A 25000-nucleotide genomic window follows, 5' to 3' on the forward strand; every position below is an offset into this window, starting at 1 on the left:
GAGCTGGGACCGCGTTTTGCACAGCAACGCGGTTCCCAAGCCCTGCGGGGCAGGGAACCCTATTGTTTTTGTAAGGATTTTTTTTATTATTATTATTTGTACCTCCCTAAAACTGCGTGCACAGCCCAAACCGTAAAGGGTGCAGACATGCCAATTGCATGACTAGATCCAGGTCCGTCCGGACTACGCATACAACAAAATTCAGACATGCCGGCCACTAGGTGGCGCTACAACGAAGAAAACGCGTTTGGGGTCATAACTCCCACACCGAACGTCCCACAGTCAAAAACTTTATATCCACAGATGCACTGGAGTCAGCTGCATCATTTGGCATAGGCCACGCCCATTTGCGATATTATAGATTTTTCGCAAAATTGCAAAAAATTAAAAACATATTTTTCGCTACTCCTCCCATATTTTTTGGACAATTGACACCAAACTTTGCACAGAACATCTACCGACCCACACGGAAAGAAATCATACGAAAGAATTTTGATCCGACCATGGATAACGAAACGGTAGCGTTTTAAATATTTGTTGATTAGCTACGTTTTACGAAAAAATTCATAAATCCAAAATCATAAGTCGGATCAAGTCCAAATTTTAGACATATGTTGGGGCTACCCTTAATTGCGTTCAATAAAAAAATTGGACATTTTCGCCATAAGGGGGCGCCATAAATTAGGAAATTTTATATCTCCTAATTGGCCGGAGGAATTTTCTTAAAACTCACGGTAAAACATCAAGGGGCAAACACGAGTCTATAGAAAAAATATGGCCAAGAAATAGTAATGTTTAAGGGACTTTTTAATAAAATTAGATTTTTTTTTTTCCGTCAAAGAAAAAAGGCGGGAATGTTAGCATGTCCATTGACATTACATTGTGCAATTAGCTCCGGCGGCCATTTTGTCAAGGCTGACAATCTGCTTTTGCTCATAACTCGCCAACCACACATCGCACATTAAAAAACTTGACATCCACTTGTTCTGTGAATTGAGCTGCATCGTTCCACCGTGGCACTTTCGCGAAATTCATCCGTAAACAGCGATACCTATACAACTCCCGCACCGATCATCCCACGGTCAAAAACTTTACATCCGCAGATTCTGCGGAGTGAGCGGCCGGCGCGGCGGTTGACGACGAGTTGCGTCGGAGGCTTGGCCCCCGGTAAAAACTGCTTGCAGTTCTAGTTATTATTATTATTAGGGGGCCAAGCCCGAGCAGGAGCTGGGACCGCGTTTTGCACAGCAACGCGGTTCCCAAGCCCTGCGGGGCAGGGAACCCTATTGTTTTTGTGGCGATTATTAGGGGGCCAAGCCCGAGCAGGAGCTGGGACCGCGTTTTGCACAGCAACGCGGTTCCCAAGCCCTGCGGGGCAGGGAACCCTATTGTTTTTGTAAGGATTATTATTATACTTACCCCCCTAAAACTGTGTCCACAGCCCAAACCGTAAAGGGTGCAGACATGCCAATTGCATGACTAGATCCAGGTCCGTCCGGACTACGCAGACAAAAAAATTCAGACATGCCGGCCACTAGGTGGCGCTATATCAAGGAAAACGTCATAGCTCCCACACCGAACATCCCACAGTCAAAAACTTTATATCCACAGATGCACTGGAGTCAGCTGCATCATTTGGCATAGGCCACGCCCATTTGCGATATTATAGATTTTTCGCAAAATCGCGAAAACTGTAAAACTGACTTTTCGCTACTCCTCCCACAATTTTTGGACAATTGACACCAAAGTTTGCACAGAACATCTACCGACCCACACGGAAAGAAATCATGCTAAAGCATTTTGATCCGACCATCGATAACGAAACGGTAGCGTTTTAAATATTTGTTGATTAGCTACGTTCTACGTAGAAATTCATAAATCCAAAATCATAAATCGGATCAAGTCCAAATTTTAGACATATGTTGGGGCTACCCTTAATTGCGTTCAATAAAAAATTGGGAAAATTTCGCCATAGGGGGGCGCCATAAATTAGGAAATTGTATATCTCCTAATTGACTTTTCGCTACTCCTCCCACAATTTTTGCACAATTGACACCCAACTTTGCACAGAACATCTACCGACCAACACGGAAAGAAATCATGTAAAATGATTTTGATCCGACCATGGATTACGAAACGGTAGCGTTTGAAATATTTGTTGATTAGCTACGTTTTACGTAGAAATTCATAAATCCAAAATCATAAGTCGGATCAAGTCCAAATTTTAGACATATGTTGGGGCTACCCTTAATTGCGTTCAATAAAAAATTTGGAGAATTTCGCCATAAGGGGGCGCCATAAATTAGGAAATTTTATATCTACTAATTGGCCAAAGGAATTTTCTTAAAACTCACGGGAAAGCATCAAGGGGCATCCACGAGTCTATATAAAAAATATGGCCAAGAAATATTAATGTGTAAGGGACTTTTTAATAAAATTTGATTTTTTTTTTTTCCATCAAAGAAAAAAGGCGGGATGCTAATCTCAGCTAGCATGTCCATTGACATTACATTGTGCAATTAGCTCCGGCCGCCATTTTAATCTGTTTTTGCTCATAACTCGCCAACCGAACATCCCACGGTCAAAAACTTTACATCCGCAGATTCTGCGGAGTGAGCGGCCGGCGCGGCGGTTGACGACGAGTTGCGTCGGAGGCTTGGCCCCCGGTAAAAACTGCTTGCAGTTCTAGTTAGGGGGCCAAGCCCGAGCAGGAGCTGGGACCGCGTTTTGCACAGCAACGCGGTTCCCAAGCCCTGCGGGGCAGGGAACCCTATTGTTTTTGTAAGGATTATTAGGGGGCCAAGCCCGAGCAGGAGCTGGGACCGCGTTTTGCACAGCAACGCGGTTCCCAAGCCCTGCGGGGCAGGGAACCCTATTGTTTTAGTAAGGATTATTATTTGTAGTCACCTAAAACTGTGTCCACAGGCCAAACCGTAAAGGGTGCAGACATGCCAATTGCATGACTAGATCCAGGTCCGGGCCGTGTACGCATACAAAACTATTCAGACATGCCGGCCACTAGGTGGCGCTACACCAAAGAAAACGCGTTTGGGGCCATAACTCCCACACCGAAACTCCCACAGTCAAAAACTTTATATCCACATATTCACTGGAGTCAGCTGCATCTTTTGGCATAGGCCACGCCCATTTGCGATATTATAGATTTTTCGCAAAATCGCGAAAACTGAAAAACATATTTTTCGCTACTCCTCCCACAATTTTTGGACAATTGACACCAAAGTTTGCACAGCACATCTACCGACCCACACGGAAAGAAATCATGCTAATGCATTTTGATCCGACCATGGATAACGAAACGGTAGCGCTTTGAATATTTAGTGATTAGCTACGTTTTACGTAGAAATTCATAAATCCAAAATCATAAGTCGGATCAAGTCCAAATTTTAGACATATGTTGGGACTACCCTTAATTGCGTTCAATAAAAAATTTGGAAATTTTCGCCATAAGGGGGCGCCATAAATTAGGAAATTTCATATCTCCTAATTGGCCAGAGGAAATTTCTTAAAACTCACGGGAAACCATCAAGGGGCATACACGAGTCTATATAAAAAATATGGCCAAGAAATAGTAATGTGTAAGGGACTTTTTAATAAAATTTGATATTTTTTTTTCCGTCAAAGAAAAAAGGCGGGAATGTTAGCATGTCCATTGACATTACATTGTGCAATTAGCTCCGGCGGCCATTTTGTCAAGGCTGACCATCTACTTTTGCTCATAACTCGCCAACCACACATCGCACATTAAAAAACTTGACATGCACTTGTTCTGTGAATTGAGCTGCATCGTTCCACCGTGGCAGTTTCGCCAAATTCATCCGTAAACAGCGATACCTATACAACTCCCGCACCGAACATCCCACGGTCAAAAACTTTACATCCACGGATTCCGCGAAGTGAGCGGCAGGCGCGGCGCTTGACGACGAGTTGCGTCGGAGGCTTGGCCCCCGGTAAAAACTGCTTGCAGTTCTAGTTAGGGGGCCAAGCCCGAGCAGGAGCTGGGACCGCGTTTTGCACAGCAACGCGGTTCCCAAGCCCTGCGGGGCAGGGAACCCTATTGTTTTAGTGGCGATTATTAGGGGGCCAAGCCCGAGCAGGAGCTGGGACCGCGTTTTGCACAGCAACGCGGTTCCCAAGCCCTGCGGGGCAGGGAACCCTATTGTTTTTGTAAGGATTATTATTATTTGTCGCCGCTAGAACTGCGTGCACAGCCCAAACCGTAAAGGGTGCAGACATGCCAATTGCATGACTAGATCCAGGTCCGTGAATTCTCAGCATACAAAAAAATTCAGACATGCCGGCCACTAGGTGGCGCTATATCAAGGAAAACGCCGTAGCTCCCACACCGAACATCCCACAGTCAAAAACTTTATATCCACAGATTCACTGGAGTCAGCTGCATCTTTTGGCATAGGCCACGCCCATTTCCGTGTATATAGATTTTTCGCAAAATCGCGAAAACTGCTAAACTGATTTTTCGCTACTCCTCCCACAATTTTTGGACAATTGACACCAAAGTTTGCACAGAACATCTACCGACCCACACGGAAAGAAATCATGCTAAAGCATTTTGATCCGACCATCGATAACGAAACGGTAGCGTTTTAAATATTTGTTGATAGCTACGTTCTACGTAGAAATTCATAAATCCAAAATCATAAATCGGATCAAGTCCAAATTTTAGACATATGTTGGGGCTACCCTTAATTGCGTTCAATAAAAAATTGGGAAAATTTCGCCATAGGGGGGCGCCATAAATTAGGAAATTTTATATCTCCTAATTGACTTTTCGCTACTCCTCCCACAATTTTTGCACAATTGACACCCAACTTTGCACAGAACATCTACCGACCCACACGGAAAGAAATCATGTAAAAGAATTTTGATACGACCATCGATAACGAAACGGTAGCGTTTTAAATATTTGTCGATTAGCTACGTTTTACGTAGAAATTCATAAATCCAAAATCATAAGTCGGATCAAGTCCAAATTTTAGACATATGTTGGGGCTACCCTAAATTGCATTCAATAAAAAATTCGGAAATTTTCGCCATAAGGGGGCGCCATAAATTAGGAAATTTTTTATCTCCTAATTGGCCAGAGGAATTTTCTTAAAACTCACGGGAAACCATCAAGGGTCATACACGGGTCTATATAAAAAATATGGCCAAGAAATATTAATGTTTAAGGGACTTTTTAATAAAATTAGATATTTTTTTTTCCATCAAAGAAAAAAGGCGGGATGCTAATCTCAGCTAGCATGTCCATTGACATTACATTGTGCAATTAGCTCCGGCCGCCATTTTGTCAAGGCTGACAATCTGCTTTTGCTCATAACTCTCCAACCAAACATCGCACATTAAAAAACTTGACATCCACTTGTTCTGTGAATTGAGCTGCATCGTTCCACCGTGGCAGTTTCGCGAAATTCATCCATAAACAGCGATACCTATACAACTCCCGCACCGAACATCCCACGGTCAAAAACTTTACATCCACAGATTCCGTGGAGTGAGCGGCCGGCGCGGCGGTTGACGACGAGTTGCGTCGGAGGCTTGGCCCCCGGTAAAAACTGCTTGCAGTTCTAGTTATTAGGGGGCCAAGCCCGAGCAGGCTGGGACCGCGTTTTGCACAGCAACGCGGTTCCCAAGCCCTGCGGGGCAGGGAACCCTATTGTTTTTGTGGCGATTATTATTATTATTATTATTATTATTTGTACCTCCCTAAAACTGCGTGCACAGCCCAAACCGTAAAGGGTGCAGACATGCCAATTGCATGACTAGATCCAGGTCCGTCCGGACTACGCATACGACAAAAATTCAGACATGCCGGCCACTAGGTGGCGCTACAACGAAGGAAAACGCGTTTGGGGTCATAACTCCCACACCGAACGTCCCACAGTCAAAAACTTTATATCCACATATGCACTGGAGTCAGCTAGATCATTTGGCATAGGCCACGCCCATTTGCGATATTATAGATTTTTTGCAAAATCGTGAAAACTGCAAAACATATTTTTCGCTACTCCTCCCACAATTTTTGGACAATTGACACCAAAGTTTGCACAGAACATCTACCGACCCACACGGAAAGAAATCACGTAAAAGAATTTTGATACGACCATCGATAACGAAACGGTAGCGTTTTAAATATTTGTGGATTAGCTACGTTTTACGTAGAAATTCATAAATCCAAAATCATAACTCGGATCAAGTCCAAATTTTAGACCTATGTTGGTGCTACCCTTAATTGCGTTCAATAAAAAAATTGGACATTTTCGCCATAAGGGGGCGCCATAAATTAGGAAATTTCATATCTCCTAATTGGCCTGAGGAAATTTCTTAAAACTCACGGGAAACCATCAAGGGGCATACACGAGTCTATAGAAAAAATATGGCCAAGAAATAGTAATGTTTAAGGGACTTTTTAATAAAATTAGATTTTTTTTTTCCGTCAAAGAAAAAAGGCGGGAATGTTAGCATGTCCATTGACATTACATTGTGCAATTAGCTCCGGCGGCCATTTTGTCAAGGCTGACAATCTACTTTTGCTCATAACTCGCCAACCACACATCGCACATTAAAAAACTTGACATGCACTTGTTCTGTGAATTGAGCTGCATCGTTCCACCGTGGCAGTTTCGCAAAATTCATCCATAAACAGCGATACCTATACAACTCCCGCACCGAACATCCCACGGTCAAAAACTTTACATCCACAGGTTCTGTGGAGTGAGCGGCAGGCACGGCGCTTGACGACGAGTTGCGTCGGAGGCTTGGCCCCCGGTCAAAACTGCTTGCAGTTCTAGTTAGGGGGCCAAGCCCGAGCAGGAGCTGGGACCGCGTTTTGCACAGCAACGCGGTTCCCAAGCCCTGCGGGGCAGGGAACCCTATTGTTTTTGTAAGGATTTTTTTTATTATTATTATTTGTACCTCCCTAAAACTGCGTGCACAGCCCAAACCGTAAAGGGTGCAGACATGCCAATTGCATGACTAGATCCAGGTCCGTCCGGACTACGCATACAACAAAATTCAGACATGCCGGCCACTAGGTGGCGCTACAACGAAGGAAAACGCGTTTGGGGTCATAACTCCCAAACCGAACGTCCCACAGTCAAAAACTTTATATCCACATATTCACTGGAGTCAGTTGCATCATTTGGCATAGGCCACGCCCATTTGCGATATTATAGATTTTTCGCAAAATCGCGAAAACTGAAAAACATATTTTTCGCTACTCCTCCCACAATTTTTGGACAATTGACACCAGACTTTGCACAGAACATCTACCGACCCACACGGAAAGAAATTATCACACAGAATTTTGATCCGACCATCGATAACGAAACGGTAGCGCTTTGAATATTTGTTGATTAGCTACGTTTTACGAAAAAATTAATAAATCCAAAATCATAAATCGGATCAAGTCCAAATTTTAAACATATGTTGGGGCTACCCTTAATTGCATTCAATAAAAAATTTGGAGAATTTCGCCATAAGGGGGCGCCATAAATTAGGAAATTTTATATCTCCTAATTGGCCAGAGGAATTTTCTTAAAACTCACGGGAAACCATCAAGGGGCATACACGACTCTATATAAAAAATATGGCCAAGAAATATTAATGTGTAAGGGACTTTTTAATATAATTAGATATTTTTTTTTTCCGTCAAAGAAAAAAGGCGGGAATGTTAGCATGTCCATTGACATTACATTGTGCAATTAGCTCCGGCGGCCATTTTGTCAAGGCTGACAATCTACTTTTGCTCATAACTCGCCAACCACACATCGCACATTAAAAAACTTGACATGCACTTGTTCTGTGAATTGAGCTGCATCGTTCCACCGTGGCAGTTTCGCAAAATTCATCCGTAAACAGCGATACCTATACAACTCCCGCACCGAACATCCCACGGTCAAAAACTTTACATCCACAGGTTCTGTGGAGTGAGCGGCAGGCACGGCGCTTGACGACGAGTTGCGTCGGAGGCTTGGCCCCCGGTAAAAACTGCTTGCAGTTCTAGTTATTATTATACTTCGCCGCATAAAACTGTGTCCACAGCCCAAACCGTAAAGGGTTGGGACATGCCACTTGCATGACTAGTTCAGACCCCCGGCCTCTCGGCCTACAAAAAAATTCAGACATGCCGGCCACTAGGTGGCGCTACACCAAAGAAAACGCGTTTGGGGCTTTAACTCCCACACCGAACGTCCCACCGTCAAAAACTTTATATCCACAGATGCACTGGAGTCAGCTGCATCATTTGGCATAGGCCACGCCCATTTGCGATATTATAGATTTTTTGCAAAATCGCGAAAACTGCAAAACTGACTTTTCGCTACTCCTCCTACAATTTTTGGACAATTGACACCAGACTTTGCACAGAACATCTACCGACCCACACGGAAAGAAATCATTCGAAAGAATTGTGATCCGACCATGGATAACGAAACGGTAGCGTTTTAAATATTTGTTGATTAGCTACGTTTTACGAAAAAATTAATAAATCCAAAATCATAAGTCGGATCAAGTCCAAATTTTAGACATATGTTGGGGCTACCCTTAATTGCGTTCAATAAAAAATTTGGAGAATTTCGCCATAAGGGGGCGCCATAAATTAGGAAATTTTATATCTCCTAATTGGCCGAAGGAATTTTCTTAAAACTCACGGGAAACCATCAAGGGGCATACCCGAGTCTATATAAAAAATATGGCCAAGAAATAGTAATGTTTAAGGGACTTTTTAATAAAATTTAAAAAAAAAAATTCCGTCAAGGAAAAAAGGCGGGAATGTTAGCATGTCCATTGACATTACATTGTGCAATTAGCTCCGGCGGCCATTTTGTCAAGGCTGACAATCTGCTTTTGCTCATAACTCGCCAACCACACATCGCACATTAAAAAACTTGACATCCACTTGTTCTGTGAATTGAGCTGCATCGTTCCACCGTGGCACTTTCGCGAAATTCATCCGTAAACAGTGATACCTATACAACTCCCGCACCGAACATCCCACGGTCAAAAACTTTACATCCGCAGATTCTGCGGAGTGAGCGGCCGGCGCGGCGGTTGACGACGAGTTGCGTCGGAGGCTTGGCCCCCGGTAAAAACTGCTTGCAGTTCTAGTTAGGGGGCCAAGCCCGAGCAGGAGCTGGGACCGCGTTTTGCACAGCAACGCGGTTCCCAAGCCCTGCGGGGCAGGGAACCCTATTGTTTTAGTAAGGATTATTATTTGTAGTCACCTAAAACTGTGTCCACAGGCCAAACCGTAAAGGGTGCAGACATGCCAATTGCATGACTAGATCCAGGTCCGGGCCGTGTACGCATACAAAACTATTCAGACATGCCGGCCACTAGGTGGCGCTACACCAAAGAAAACGCGTTTGGGGCCATAACTCCCACACCGAAACTCCCACAGTCAAAAACTTTATATCCACATATTCACTGGAGTCAGCTGCATCTTTTGGCATAGGCCACGCCCATTTGCGATATTATAGATTTTTCGCAAAATCGCGAAAACTGAAAAACATATTTTTCGCTACTCCTCCCACAATTTTTGGACAATTGACACCAAAGTTTGCACAGCACATCTACCGACCCACACGGAAAGAAATCATGCTAATGCATTTTGATCCGACCATGGATAGAGAAACGGTAGCGTTTTAAATATTTGTTGATTAGCTACGTTTTACGTAGAAATTCATAAATCCAAAATCATAAGTCGGATCAAGTTCAAATTTTAGACATATGTTGGGGCTACCCTTAATTACGTTCAAAAAAAAAATTGGAAATTTTCGCCATAAGGGGGCGCCATAAACTAGGGAATTTTATATCTCCTAATTGGCCAAAGGAATTTTCTTAAAACTCACGGGAAACCATCAACGGGCGTACCCGAGTCTATATGAAAAATATGGCCAAGAAATAGTAATGTTTACGGGACTTTTTAATAAAATTAGATTTTTTCTTTTCCGTCAAAGAAAAAAGGCGGGAATGTTAGCATGTCCATTGACATTACATTGTGCAATTAGCTCCGGCGGCCATTTTGTCAAGGCTGACAATCTGCTTTTGCTCATAACTCGCCAACCAAACATCGCACTTTAAAAAACTTGACATCCACTTGTTCTGTGAATTGAGCTGCATTGTTCTACCGTGGCACTTTCGCGAAATTCATCCGTAAACAGCGATACCTATACAACTCCCGCACCGAACATCCCACGGTCAAAAACTTTACATCCACGGATTCCGTGGAGTGAGCGGCCGGCGCGGCGGTTGACGACGAGTTGCGTCGGAGGCTTGGCCCCCGGTCAAAACTGCTTGCAGTTCTAGTTATTATTATTTTAATTTTTCTCCGAGTAAAAGTGGTGCTGCAGCCCAAACCGTAAAGGGTTGGGACATGCCACTTGCATGACTAGTTCAGACCCCCGGCCTCCCGGCCTACAACAAAATTCAGACATGCCGGCCACTAGGTGGCGCTACAACGAAGGAAAACGCGTTTGGGGTCATAACTCCCACACCGAACCTCCCACCGTCAAAAACTTTATATCCACATATGCACTGGAGTCAGCTGCATCATTTGGCATAGGCCACGCCCATTTGCGATATTATAGATTTTTCGCAAAATCGCGAAAACTGCAAAACTGATTTTTCGCTACTCCTCCCACAATTTTTGGACAATTGACACCAAAGTTTGCACAGAACATCTACCGACCCACACGGTAAAAACTTATCTAAAATAATTTTGATCCGACCATGGATAACGAAACGGTAGCGTTTTAAATATTTGTTGATTAGCTACGTTTTACGAAAAATTCATAAATCCAAAATCATAAGTCGGATCAAGTCCAAATTTTAGACATATGTTGGGGCTACCCTTAATTGCGTTCAATAAAAAAATTGGACATTTTCGCCATAAGGGGGCGCCATAAATTAGGAAATTTCATATCTCCTAATTGGCCAGAGGAAATTTCTTAAAACTCACGGGAAAGCATCAAGGGGCATACACGAGTCTATATAAAAAATATGGCCAAGAAATAGTAATGTTTAAGGGACTTTTTAATAAAATTAGATTTTTTTTTTCCGTCAAAGAAAAAAGGCGGGAATGTTAGCATGTCCATTGACATTACATTGTGCAATTAGCTCCGGCGGCCATTTTGTCAAGGCTGACAATCTGCTTTTGCTCATAACTCGCCAACCACACATCGCACATTAAAAAACTTGACATCCACTTGTTCTGTGAATTGAGCTGCATCGTTCCACCGTGGCAGTTTCGCGAAATTCATCCATAAACAGCGATACCTATTGACGACGAGTTGCGTCGGAGGCTTGGCCCCCGGTCAAAACTGCTTGCAGTTCTAGTTAGGGGGCCAAGCCCGAGCAGGAGCTGGGACCGCGTTTTGCACAGCAACGCGGTTCCCAAGCCCTGCGGGGCAGGGAACCCTATTGTTTTTGTAAGGATTATTAGGGGGCCAAGCCCGAGCAGGAGCTGGGACCGCGTTTTGCACAGCAACGCGGTTCCCAAGCCCTGCGGGGCAGGGAACCCTATTGTTTTTGTGGCGATTATTATTATTAGGGGGCCAAGCCCGAGCAGGAGCTGGGACCGCGTTTTGCACAGCAACGCGGTTCCCAAGCCCTGCGGGGCAGGGAACCCTATTGTTTTTGTAAGGATTATTAGGGGGCCAAGCCCGAGCAGGCTGGGACCGCTGTATGCAAAGCAACGCGGTTCCCAAGCCCTGCGGGGCAGGGAACCCTATTGTTTTTGTAAGGATTATTATTATTATACTTCGCCGCATAAAACTGTGTCCACAGCCCAAACCGTAAAGGGTTGGGACATGCCACTTGCATGACTAGTTCAGACCCCCGGCCTCTCGGCCTACAAAAAAATTCAGACATGCCGGCCACTAGGTGGCGCTACACCAAGGAAAACGCGTTTGGGGTCATAACTCCCACACCGAACGTCCCACAGTCAAAAACTTTATATCCACAGATGCACTGGAGTCAGCTGCATCATTTGGCATAGGCCACGCCCATTTGCGATATTATAGATTTTTCGCAAAATCGTGAAAACTGAAAAACATATTTTTCGCTACTCCTCCCACAATTTTTGGACAATTGACACCAAACTTTGCACAGAACATCTACCGACCCACACGGAAAGAAATTATCACACAGAATTTTGATCCGACCATCGATAACGAAACGGTAGCGCTTTGAATATTTGTTGATTAGCTACGTTTTACGTAGAAATTCATAAATCCAAAATCATAAGTCGGATCAAGTCCAAATTTTAGACATATGTTGGTGCTACCCTTAATTGCGTTCAATAAAAAAATTGGACATTTTCGCCATAAGGGGGCGCCATAAATTAGGAAATTTCATATCTCCTAATTGGCCAGAGGAATTTTCTTAAAACTCACGGGAAACCATCAAGGGGCATACACGAGTCTATAGAAAAAATATGGCCAAGGAATAGTAATGTTTAAGGGACTTTTTAATAAAATTAGATTTTTTTTTTCCGTCAAAGAAAAAAGGCGGGAATGTTAGCATGTCCATTGACATTACATTGTGCAATTAGCTCCGGCGGCCATTTTGTCAAGGCTGACAATCTACTTTTGCTCATAACTCGCCAACCACACATCGCACATTAAAAAACTTGACATGCACTTGTTCTGTGAATTGAGCTGCATCGTTCCATCGTGGCAGTTTCGCAAAATTCATCCATAAACAGCGATACCTATACAACTCCCGCACCGAACATCCCACGGTCAAAAACTTTACATCCACAGGTTCTGTGGAGTGAGCGGCAGGCACGGCGCTTGACGACGAGTCGCGTCGGAGGCTTGGCCCCCGGTAAAAACTGCTTGCAGTTCTAGTTATTATTATTATTTGTACCTCCCTAAAACTGCGTGCACAGCCCAAACCGTAAAGGGTGCAGACATGCCAATTGCATGACTAGATCCAGGTCCGTCCGGACTACGCATACGACAAAAATTCAGACATGCCGGCCACTAGGTGGCGCTACAACGAAGGAAAACGCGTTTGGGGTCATAACTCCCACACCGAATGTCCCACAGTCAAAAACTTTATATCCACAGATGCACTGGAGTCAGCTGCATCATTTGGCATAGGCCACGCCCATTTGCGATATTATAGATTTTTCGCAAAATCGCGAAAACTGAAAAACATATTTTTCGCTACTCCTCCCATAATTTTTGGACAATTGACACCAAAGTTTGCACAGAACATCTACCGACCCACACGGAAAAAAAACACGTAAAAGCATTTTGATCCGACCATCGATAACGAAACGGTAGCCTTTTAAATATTTGTTGATTAGCTACGTTCTACGTAGAAATTCATAAATCCAAAATCATAAGTCGGATCAAGTCCAAATTTTAGACATATGTTGGGGCTACCCTTAATTGCGTTCAATAAAAAATATGGAAATTTTCGCCATAAGGGGGCGCCATAAATTAGGAAATTTTATATCTCCTAATTGGCCAGAGGAATTTTCTTAAAACTCACGGGAAACCATCAAGGGGCATACCCAAGTCTATATGAAAAATATGGCCAAGAAATAGTAATGTTTAAGGGACTTTTTAATAAAATTAGATTTTTTTTTTCCGTCAAAGAAAAAAGGCGGGAATGTTAGCATGTCCATTGACATTACATTGTGCAATTAGCTCCGGCGGCCATTTTGTCAAGGCTGACAATCTGCTTTTGCTCATAACTCGCCAACCACACATCGCACATTAAAAAACTTGACATCCACTTGTTCTGTGAATTGAGCTGCATCGTTCCACCGTGGCACTTTCGCGAAATTCATCCGTAAACAGCGATACCTATACAACTCCCGCACCGAACATCCCACGGTCAAAAACTTTACATCCGCAGATTCCGCGGAGTGAGCGGCCGGCGCGGCGGTTGACGACGAGTTGCGTCGGAGGCTTGGCCCCCGGTAAAAACTGCTTGCAGTTCTAGTTATTATTTGTCGCCGCTAGAACTGCGTGCACAGCCCAAACCGTAAAGGGTGCAGACATGCCAATTGCATGACTAGATCCAGGTCCGTGAATTCTCAGCATACAAAAAAATTCAGACATGCCGGCCACTAGGTGGCGCTACACCAAAGAAAACGCGTTTGGGGCCATAACTCCCACACCAAAACTCCCACAGTCAAAAACTTTATATGCACAGATTCACTGGAGTCAGTTGCATCTTTTGGCATAGGCCACGCCCATTTCCGTATATATAGATTTTTCGCAAAATCGCGAAAACTGAAAAAGTTATTTTTCGCTACTCCTCCCACAATTTCTGGACAATTGACACCAGACTTTGCACAGAACATCTACCGACCCACACGGAAAAAAGTTATTCGAAAGAATTTTGATACGACCTTCGATGACGAAACGGTAGCGCTTTGAATATTTGAAAATTAGCTCACAGTTACTTCCTTGTACGTAAATATTCATAAATCCAAAAGTATAAGTCGGATCAAGTCAAAATTTTAGACATATGTTGGTGCTACCCTTAATTGCGTTCAATAAAAAATTGGAGAATTTCGCCATAAGGGGGCGCCATAAAACGAGGAAATTTGATATCTCCTAATTGGCCAAAGGAATTTTCTTAAAACTCCAGGGAAACCATCAAGGGGCATACCCGAGTCGATATAAAAAATATGGCCAAGAAATAGTAATGTTCAAGGGACTTTTTAATAAAATTAGATTTTTTTTTTCCGTCAAAGAGATTTGGCGCAATTGCTAATCTCAGATAGCATGTCCATTGACATTACATTGTGCAATTAGCTCGGGTCGCCATTTTAATCTGCTTTTGCTCATAACTCGCCAACCGAACATCCCACAGTCAAAAACTTTACATCCACAGATTCTGTGAAGTGAGCGGCCGGCGCGGCGGTTGACGACGAGTTGCGTCGGAGGCTTGGCCCCCGGTAAAAACTGCTTGCAGTTCTAGTTAGGGGGCCAAGCCCGAGCAGGAGCTGGGACCGCGTTTTGCACAGCAACGCGGTTCCCAAGCCCTGCGGGGCAGGGAACCCTATTGTTTTTGTAAGGATTATTATTATTTTAATTTTTCTCCGAGTAAAAGTGGTGCTGCAGCCCAAACCGTAAAGGGTTGGGACATGGCACTTGCATGACTAGTTCAGACCCCCGGCCTCCCGGCCTACAAAAAAATTCAGACATGCCGGCCACTAGGTGGCGCTACACCAAGGAAAACGCGTTTGGGGCCATAACTCCCACACCGAAACTCCCACAGTCAAAAACTTTATATCCACATATTCACTGGAGTCAGCTGCATCTTTTGGCATAGGCCACGCCCATTTGCGATATTATAGATTTTTCGCAAAATCGCGAAAACTGAAAAACATATTTTTCGCTACTCCTCCCACAATTTTTGGACAATTGACACCAAAGTTTGCACAGCACATCTACCGACCCACACGGAAAGAAATCATGCTAATGCATTTTGATCCGACCATGGATAGAGAAACGGTAGCGTTTTAAATATTTGTTGATTAGCTACGTTTTACGTAGAAATTCATAAATCCAAAATCATAAGTCGGATCAAGTTCAAATTTTAGACATATGTTGGGGCTACCCTTAATTACGTTCAAAAAAAAAATTGGAAATTTTCGCCATAAGGGGGCGCCATAAACTAGGGAATTTTATATCTCCTAATTGGCCAAAGGAATTTTCTTAAAACTCACGGGAAACCATCAACGGGCGTACCCGAGTCTATATGAAAAATATGGCCAAGAAATAGTAATGTTTACGGGACTTTTTAATAAAATTAGATTTTTTCTTTTCCGTCAAAGAAAAAAGGCGGGAATGTTAGCATGTCCATTGACATTACATTGTGCAATTAGCTCCGGCGGCCATTTTGTCAAGGCTGACAATCTGCTTTTGCTCATAACTCGCCAACCAAACATCGCACTTTAAAAAACTTGACATCCACTTGTTCTGTGAATTGAGCTGCATTGTTCTACCGTGGCACTTTCGCGAAATTCATCCGTAAACAGCGATACCTATACAACTCCCGCACCGAACATCCCACGGTCAAAAACTTTACATCCACGGATTCCGTGGAGTGAGCGGCCGGCGCGGCGGTTGACGACGAGTTGCGTCGGAGGCTTGGCCCCCGGTCAAAACTGCTTGCAGTTCTAGTTAGGGGGCCAAGCCCGAGCAGGAGCTGGGACCGCGTTTTGCACAGCAACGCGGTTCCCAAGCCCTGCGGGGCAGGGAACCCTATTGTTTTAGTGGCGATTGTTATTATTATTATTTGTCGCGCGCAAAACTGTGTGCACAGCCCAAACCGTAAAGGGTGCAGACATGCCAATTGCATGACTAGATCCAGGTCCGTGGTCATTCAGCAGACAAAAAAATTCAGACATGCCGGCCACTAGGTGGCGCTACAACGAAGGAAAACGCGTTTGGGGTCATAACTCCCACACCGGACGTCCCACAGTCAAAAACTTTATATCCACAGATGCACTGGAGTCAGCTGCATCATTTGGCATAGGCCACGCCCATTTGCGATATTATAGATTTTTCGCAAAATCGCGCAAACTGAAAAACATATTTTTCGCTACTCCTCCCACAATTTTTGGACAATTGAATCCAAACTTTGCACAGAACATCTACCGACCCACACGGAAAAAAGTTATTCGAAAGAATTTTGATACGACCTTCGAGGACGAAACGGTAGCGATTTGAATATTTGAAAATTTGCTCACCGTTACTTCCTTGTACGTAAATATTCATAAATCCAAAACTATACATCGTATCAACTCCAAATTGTAGACATATGTTGGGGCTACCCTTAATTGCGTTCAATAAAAAAATCGGATAATTTCTCCACAAGGGGGCGCCATAAATGAGGAAATTTTATATCTCCTAGTTGGCCAAAGGAATTTTCTTAAAACTCAAGGGAAACCATCAAGGGGCATACCCGAGTCTATATAGAAAATATGGACAAGAAATATTAATGTGGGAGGGAGTTATTCAGAAAAGGAAAACAATTATGTTTTACAGTGGAGAGAATGACAGCCTCTCCAATTTTTTACAGTGGAGAGTTTGACAATCTCTTTTTGCTCATAACTCCCACACCGAACATCCTACAGTCAAAAACTTTATATCCACAGATTTACTGGAGTCAGCTGCATCTTTTGGCATAGGCCACGCCCATTTGCGTATATATACATTTTTCACAAAATCGCGAAAACTGCAAAACTGATTTTTCGCTACTCCTCCCAAAATTTTTGGACAATTGACACCAAACTTTGCACAGAATATCTACCGACCCACACGGAAAGAAATCATAAAAAAAAAATTTGATCCGACCATGGACAACAAAACGGTAGCGCTTTGAATATTTTAAAATTAGCTAACTGTTACTTCCTTGTACGTAAATGTTCATAAATCCAAAACTATACATCGGATCAAGTCAACATTTTAGACATATGTCGGTGTTATCCTTAGTAGCGTTCATCATTTTTTTTGGGAAATTTCGCCATAAGGGGGCACCAAAAACACAAAAAGTATATATCTCGTCATCCACTTGAGCCTATTTCTATGCACCTTTTTTTGCTTTTTGGTCTGTAACTCCCAAACCGAACATCCCACATTCAAAAACTTTACATCCCCGGATTCTGTGAAGTGAGTGGCCGGCGGCGCGGTCTGCGACGCCCGGGGCCCGACTCGCGTCGGAGGCTTGGCCCCCGGTCAAAACTGCTTGCAGTTCTAGTTATTATTATTATTTGTACCTCCCTAAAACTGCGTGCACAGCCCAAACCGTAAAGGGTGCAGACATGCCAATTGCATGACTAGATCCAGGTCCGCCCGGACTACGCATACGACAAAAATTCAGACATGCCGGCCACTAGGTGGCGCTACAGCGAAGGAAAACGCGTTTGGGGTCATAACTCCCACACCGAACGTCCCACAGTCAAAAACTTTATATCCACATATGCACTGGAGTCAGCTGCATCATTTGGCATAGGCCACGCCCATTTGCGATATTATAGATTTTTCGCAAAATCGCAAAAACTGCAAAACTGACTTTTCGCTACTCCTCCCACAATTTTTGGACAATTGACACCAACGTTTGCACAGAACATCTACCGACCCACACGGAAAAGATTTTTTCAAAAGCATTTTGATCCGACCATCGATAACGAAACGGTAGCGTTTTAAATATTTGTTGATTAGCTACGTTTTACGAAAAAATTCATAAATCCAAAATCATAAGTCGGATCAAGTCCAAATTTTAGACATATGTTGGGGCTACCCTTAATTGCGTTCAATAAAAAATTTGGAGAATTTTGCCATAAGGGGGCGCCATAAATTAGGAAATTTTATATCTCCTAATTGGCCAGAGGAATTTTCTTAAAACTCTCGGGAAACCATCAAGGGGCATACCCAAGTCTATATGAAAAATATGGCCAAGAAATAGTAATGTTTAAGGGACTTTTTAATAAAATTAGATTTTTTTTTTTCCGTCAAAGAAAAAAGGCGGGAATGTTAGCATGTCCATTGACATTACATTGTGCAATTAGCTCCGGCGGCCATTTTGTCAAGGCTGACAATCTGCTTTTGCTCATAACTCGCCAACCACACATCGCACATTAAAAAACTTGACATCCACTTGTTCTGTGAATTGAGCTGCATCGTTCCACCGTGGCAGTTTCGCGAAATTCATCCATAAACAGCGATACCTATTGACGACGAGTTGCGTCGGAGGCTTGGCCCCCGGTCAAAACTGCTTGCAGTTCTAGTTATTATTATTATTATACTTACCTCCCTAAAACTGCGTGCACAGCCCAAACCGTAAAGGGTGCAGACATGCCAATTGCATGACTAGATCCAGGTCCGTCCGGACTACGCATACGACAAAAATTCAGACATGCCGGCCACTAGGTGGCGCTACAACGAAGGAAAACGCTTTTTGGGTCATAACTCCCACACCGAACCTCCCACAGTCAAAAACTTTATATCCACAGATTCACTGGAGTCAGCTGCATCATTTGGCATAGGCCACGCCCATTTGCGATATTATAGATTTTTCGCAAAATCGCGAAAACTGCAAAACTGACTTTTCGTTACTCCTCCCACAATTTTTGGACAATCGACACCAAAGTTTGCACAGAACATCTACCGACCCACACGGAAAAGATTTTTTCGAAAGAATTTTGATCCGACCATCGATAACGAAACGGTAGCGCTTTAAATATTTGTTGATTAGCTACGTTTTACGAAAAAATTCATAAATCCAAAATCATAAGTCGGATCAAGTCCAAATTTTAGACATATGTTGGGGCTACCCTTAATTGCGTTCAATAAAAAAATTGGACATTTTCGCCATAAGGGGGCGCCATAAATTAGGAATTTTCATATCTCCTAATTGGCCAGAGGAAATTTCTGAAAACTGACGGGAAACCATCAAGGGGCATACACGAGTCTATATAAAAAATATGGCCAAGAAATATTAATGTGTAAGGGACTTTTTAATAAAATTAGATATTTTTTTTTTCCATCAAAGAAAAAAGGCGGGAATGTTAGCATGTCCATTGACATTACATTGTGCAATTAGCTCCGGCGGCCATTTTGTCAAGGCTGACAATCTGCTTTTGCTCATAACTCGCCAACCAAACATCGCACATTAAAAAACTTGACATCCACTTGTTCTGTGAATTGAGCTGCATCGTTCCACCGTGGCAGTTTCGCGAAATTCATCCGTAAACAGCGATACCTATACAACTCCCACACCGAACATCCCACGGTCAAAAACTTCACATCCACGGATTCCTTGGAGTGAGCGGCCGGCGCGGCGGTTGACGACGAGTTGCGTCGGAGGCTTGGCCCCCGGTAAAAACTGCTTGCAGTTCTAGTTATTATTATTATTATTTGTCGCCGCTAGAACTGCGTGCACAGCCCAAACCGTAAAGGGTGCAGACATGCCAATTGCATGACTAGATCCAGGTCCGTGAAATCTCAGCATACAACAAAATTCAGACATGCTGGCCACTAGGTGGCGCTACAACGAAGGAAAACGCGTTTGGGGTCATAACTCCCACACCGAACGTCCCACAGTCAAAAACTTTATATCCACAGATGCACTGGAGTCAGCTGCATCATTTGGCATAGGCCACGCCCATTTGCGATATTATAGATTTTTTGCAAAATCGCGAAAACTGAAAAACATATTTTTCGCTACTCCTCCCACAATTTTTGGACAATTGACACCAAAGTTTGCACAGAACATCTACCGACCCATACGGAAAATAATTTTTTGAAAGAATTTGGATACGACCATCGATAACGAAACGATAGCGCTTTGAATATTTGTTGATTAGCTACGTTTTACGTAGAAATTCATAAATCCAAAATCATAAGTCGGATCAAGTCCAAACTTCAGACATATGTTGGGGCTACCCTTAATTGCGTTCAATAAAAAATTTGGAGAATTTCGCCACAAGGGGGCGCCATAAATTAGGAAATTTTATATCTCCTAATTGGCCAAAGGAATTTTCTTAAAACTCACGGTAAACCATCAAGGGGCATACCCGAGTCTATATGAAAAATATGGCCAAGAAATAGTAATGTTTAAGGGACTTTTTAATAAAATTAGATTTTTTTTTTTCCGTCAAAGAAAAAAGGCGGGAATGTTAGCATGTCCATTGACATTACATTGTGCAATTAGCTCCGGCGGCCATTTTGTCAAGGCTGACAATCTGCTTTTGCTCATAACTCGCCAACCACACATCGCACATTAAAAAACTTGACATCCACTTGTTCTGTGAATTGAGCTGCATCGTTCCACCGTGGCACTTTCGCGAAATTCATCCGTAAACAGCGATACCTATACAACTCCCGCACCGAACATCCCACGGTCAAAAACTTTACATCCGCAGATTCCGCGGAGTGAGCGGCCGGCGCGGCGGTTGACGACGAGTTGCGTCGGAGGCTTGGCCCCCGGTAAAAACTGCTTGCAGTTCTAGTTATTATTAGGGGGCCAAGCCCGAGCAGGCTGGGACCGCTGTATGCAAAGCAACGCGGTTCCCAAGCCCTGCGGGGCAGGGAACCCTATTGTTTTTGTAAGGATTATTATTATTATACTTCGCCGCATAAAACTGTGTCCACAGCCCAAACCGTAAAGGGTTGGGACATGCCACTTGCATGACTAGTTCAGACCCCCGGCCTCTCGGCCTACAAAAAAATTCAGACATGCCGGCCACTAGGTGGCGCTACACCAAGGAAAACGCGTTTGGGGTCATAACTCCCACACCGAACGTCCCACAGTCAAAAACTTTATATCCACAGATGCACTGGAGTCAGCTGCATCATTTGGCATAGGCCACGCCCATTTGCGATATTATAGATTTTTCGCAAAATCGTGAAAACTGAAAAACATATTTTTCGCTACTCCTCCCACAATTTTTGGACAATTGACACCAAACTTTGCACAGAACATCTACCGACCCACACGGAAAGAAATTATCACACAGAATTTTGATCCGACCATCGATAACGAAACGGTAGCGCTTTGAATATTTGTTGATTAGCTACGTTTTACGTAGAAATTCATAAATCCAAAATCATAAGTCGGATCAAGTCCAAATTTTAGACATATGTTGGTGCTACCCTTAATTGCGTTCAATAAAAAAATTGGACATTTTCGCCATAAGGGGGCGCCATAAATTAGGAAATTTCATATCTCCTAATTGGCCAGAGGAATTTTCTTAAAACTCACGGGAAACCATCAAGGGGCATACACGAGTCTATAGAAAAAATATGGCCAAGGAATAGTAATGTTTAAGGGACTTTTTAATAAAATTAGATTTTTTTTTTCCGTCAAAGAAAAAAGGCGGGAATGTTAGCATGTCCATTGACATTACATTGTGCAATTAGCTCCGGCGGCCATTTTGTCAAGGCTGACAATCTACTTTTGCTCATAACTCGCCAACCACACATCGCACATTAAAAAACTTGACATGCACTTGTTCTGTGAATTGAGCTGCATCGTTCCATCGTGGCAGTTTCGCAAAATTCATCCATAAACAGCGATACCTATACAACTCCCGCACCGAACATCCCACGGTCAAAAACTTTACATCCACAGGTTCTGTGGAGTGAGCGGCAGGCACGGCGCTTGACGACGAGTCGCGTCGGAGGCTTGGCCCCCGGTAAAAACTGCTTGCAGTTCTAGTTATTATTATTATTTGTACCTCCCTAAAACTGCGTGCACAGCCCAAACCGTAAAGGGTGCAGACATGCCAATTGCATGACTAGATCCAGGTCCGTCCGGACTACGCATACGACAAAAATTCAGACATGCCGGCCACTAGGTGGCGCTACAACGAAGGAAAACGCGTTTGGGGTCATAACTCCCACACCGAATGTCCCACAGTCAAAAACTTTATATCCACAGATGCACTGGAGTCAGCTGCATCATTTGGCATAGGCCACGCCCATTTGCGATATTATAGATTTTTCGCAAAATCGCGAAAACTGAAAAACATATTTTTCGCTACTCCTCCCATAATTTTTGGACAATTGACACCAAAGTTTGCACAGAACATCTACCGACCCACACGGAAAAAAAACACGTAAAAGCATTTTGATCCGACCATCGATAACGAAACGGTAGCCTTTTAAATATTTGTTGATTAGCTACGTTCTACGTAGAAATTCATAAATCCAAAATCATAAGTCGGATCAAGTCCAAATTTTAGACATATGTTGGGGCTACCCTTAATTGCGTTCAATAAAAAATATGGAAATTTTCGCCATAAGGGGGCGCCATAAATTAGGAAATTTTATATCTCCTAATTGGCCAGAGGAATTTTCTTAAAACTCACGGGAAACCATCAAGGGGCATACCCAAGTCTATATGAAAAATATGGCCAAGAAATAGTAATGTTTAAGGGACTTTTTAATAAAATTAGATTTTTTTTTTCCGTCAAAGAAAAAAGGCGGGAATGTTAGCATGTCCATTGACATTACATTGTGCAATTAGCTCCGGCGGCCATTTTGTCAAGGCTGACAATCTGCTTTTGCTCATAACTCGCCAACCACACATCGCACATTAAAAAACTTGACATCCACTTGTTCTGTGAATTGAGCTGCATCGTTCCACCGTGGCACTTTCGCGAAATTCATCCGTAAACAGCGATACCTATACAACTCCCGCACCGAACATCCCACGGTCAAAAACTTTACATCCGCAGATTCCGCGGAGTGAGCGGCCGGCGCGGCGGTTGACGACGAGTTGCGTCGGAGGCTTGGCCCCCGGTAAAAACTGCTTGCAGTTCTAGTTATTATTATTATTATTATTATTATTATTATTATTATTATTATTATTATTATTATTTTATAAATAACACTATTGACCCCTCTACTCTCTCTCTCCCTCTGAAGGTTTGAAACATTTGAGATCAACAGTTTTGAGCAGTTCTGTATCAACTACGCCAACGAGAAACTACAGCAGCAGTTCAACATGGTGAGACGCGTTTACTTTAAAGGCCTACTTCACCGGTTTGAATATGAAGGTGTATTGAATTCTGAGATCCTATGTAGTATAAATGTGCGATTTTTTTTTAAACCGGTTCATCCTAGCCTGAGAAAAGGCAGAAAGAGTGTTTTTTTTTAACCCTATATTTCTCTTTCTCGTGACATCACAGAAAGAGAAATATAGGGTTAAAAAAAAACACTCTTTCTGCCTTTTCTCAGGCTAGGATGAACCGATTTTAATTTCTTTTGCACATTTATACTACATAGGATCTCAGAATTCAATACACCTTCAGAATTCAATACACCTTCATATTCATGCTTCATATTCAATACACCTTCATATTATGCTGTCTCTGTTCCAAATTGTTTTGAATTTATCGCGCTAGAATTATCTTTATCATCAAATGATTGTTTTGTTGTAATTGGTGTGTATAGGCCCCCTTCTGCTGTTACTAGCTCCTTAAACGATCTAGCACATATGCTCTCCAGTTATGTAAATAGAGAGGTCATTGTGATGGGTGATTTTAACGTTGATTGGCTTTCTGGTGCCTCTGAACCTTTCAAAGAAATCTGTAGCAACGTTAATCTTACACAATTAATAACTGAGTCCACAAGACCCAATCTAAAAAACCCAGCAAAATCAACTTTAATCGATTTAATCCTATCAAATAAAATAAATAAAATAGTCTCAGCTGGTGTTTTTGAGCTCGGGATTAGTGATCACTGCCCAGTGGCCTGTATCAGAAGTATTCATTTAAAAAGATCTCAACCTAAAATCATAATTAAGCGTAATTTTAAAGGGTTTAATGAGCAAGCCTTTTTAAGTGATCTCCGTCATAGTGACATTCAACTCACTACGGAAATTTCGGATGTTGAGTTAGCCTTAGACTATTTCATCAATAGTTTCACCTCAATTATAAACAAACATGCGCCCCTTAAAAAGCATAGAGTAAAAAATAGATCAAACCCCTGGTTTACAAGTGAACTGTCTGATTTATTTTCTGAAAGAAATAAAGCATGGTCTCTAGCTAGACGCTCTGGAGATAATACCAATTGGACTATTTTTAGACAATTTAGGAATAAGTGCACAGCCATGGTCAGGAAAGCCAAATCCGAATATTACCTTGAATTAATCTCCGACTGCTACTCTAACCCTGCACTATTTTGGAAAGCTGTGAACTATAATAAAAACAATTCTAGCACAGTTCCCACTCAGATCAAATTAAATGGTCACACTCTCAATGATCAAAAAGAGATTGGCTTAGCTTTTAATAAACATTTTGTAGCTGCTGGTCAACTCTTTCAAAATGGAGGTTGTACACCTTCTACAACCAGTAGTAACGTACCGCCTGTCTCTCAAACTCCTATTTTCAGCCTTGATCTTCTTCCCACAAGTGATGTTGTAGATGCGCTCCTCGCCATCAACCCCAAGAAGTACATGGGAGAGGACAATTTGGACCCGTTTT

At 42.9% G+C, this 25000-nt stretch overlaps 1 protein-coding gene across 1 annotated transcript in view; it reads left to right on the top strand.

Annotated features, from left to right (window-relative positions):
• The window catches only part of LOC307270434 (unconventional myosin-Va-like), a gene marked incomplete at both ends in the record, with an annotated part of 75724 nt that overhangs the window by 4439 nt on the left and 46285 nt on the right, over positions 1–25000 (top strand). Inside the window, one exon of the mRNA XM_080054316.1 lies at positions 23442–23523. Coding sequence (XP_079910442.1) covers positions 23442–23523 — 82 coding nt within the window. The remainder of the gene's footprint in view (positions 1–23441; positions 23524–25000) is intronic.

Source organism: Ammodytes marinus (assembly GCF_949987685.1).
Source record: "Ammodytes marinus genome assembly, contig: scaffold_184, whole genome shotgun sequence".
NCBI classification, from domain to species: Eukaryota; Metazoa; Chordata; class Actinopteri; order Uranoscopiformes; family Ammodytidae; genus Ammodytes; species Ammodytes marinus.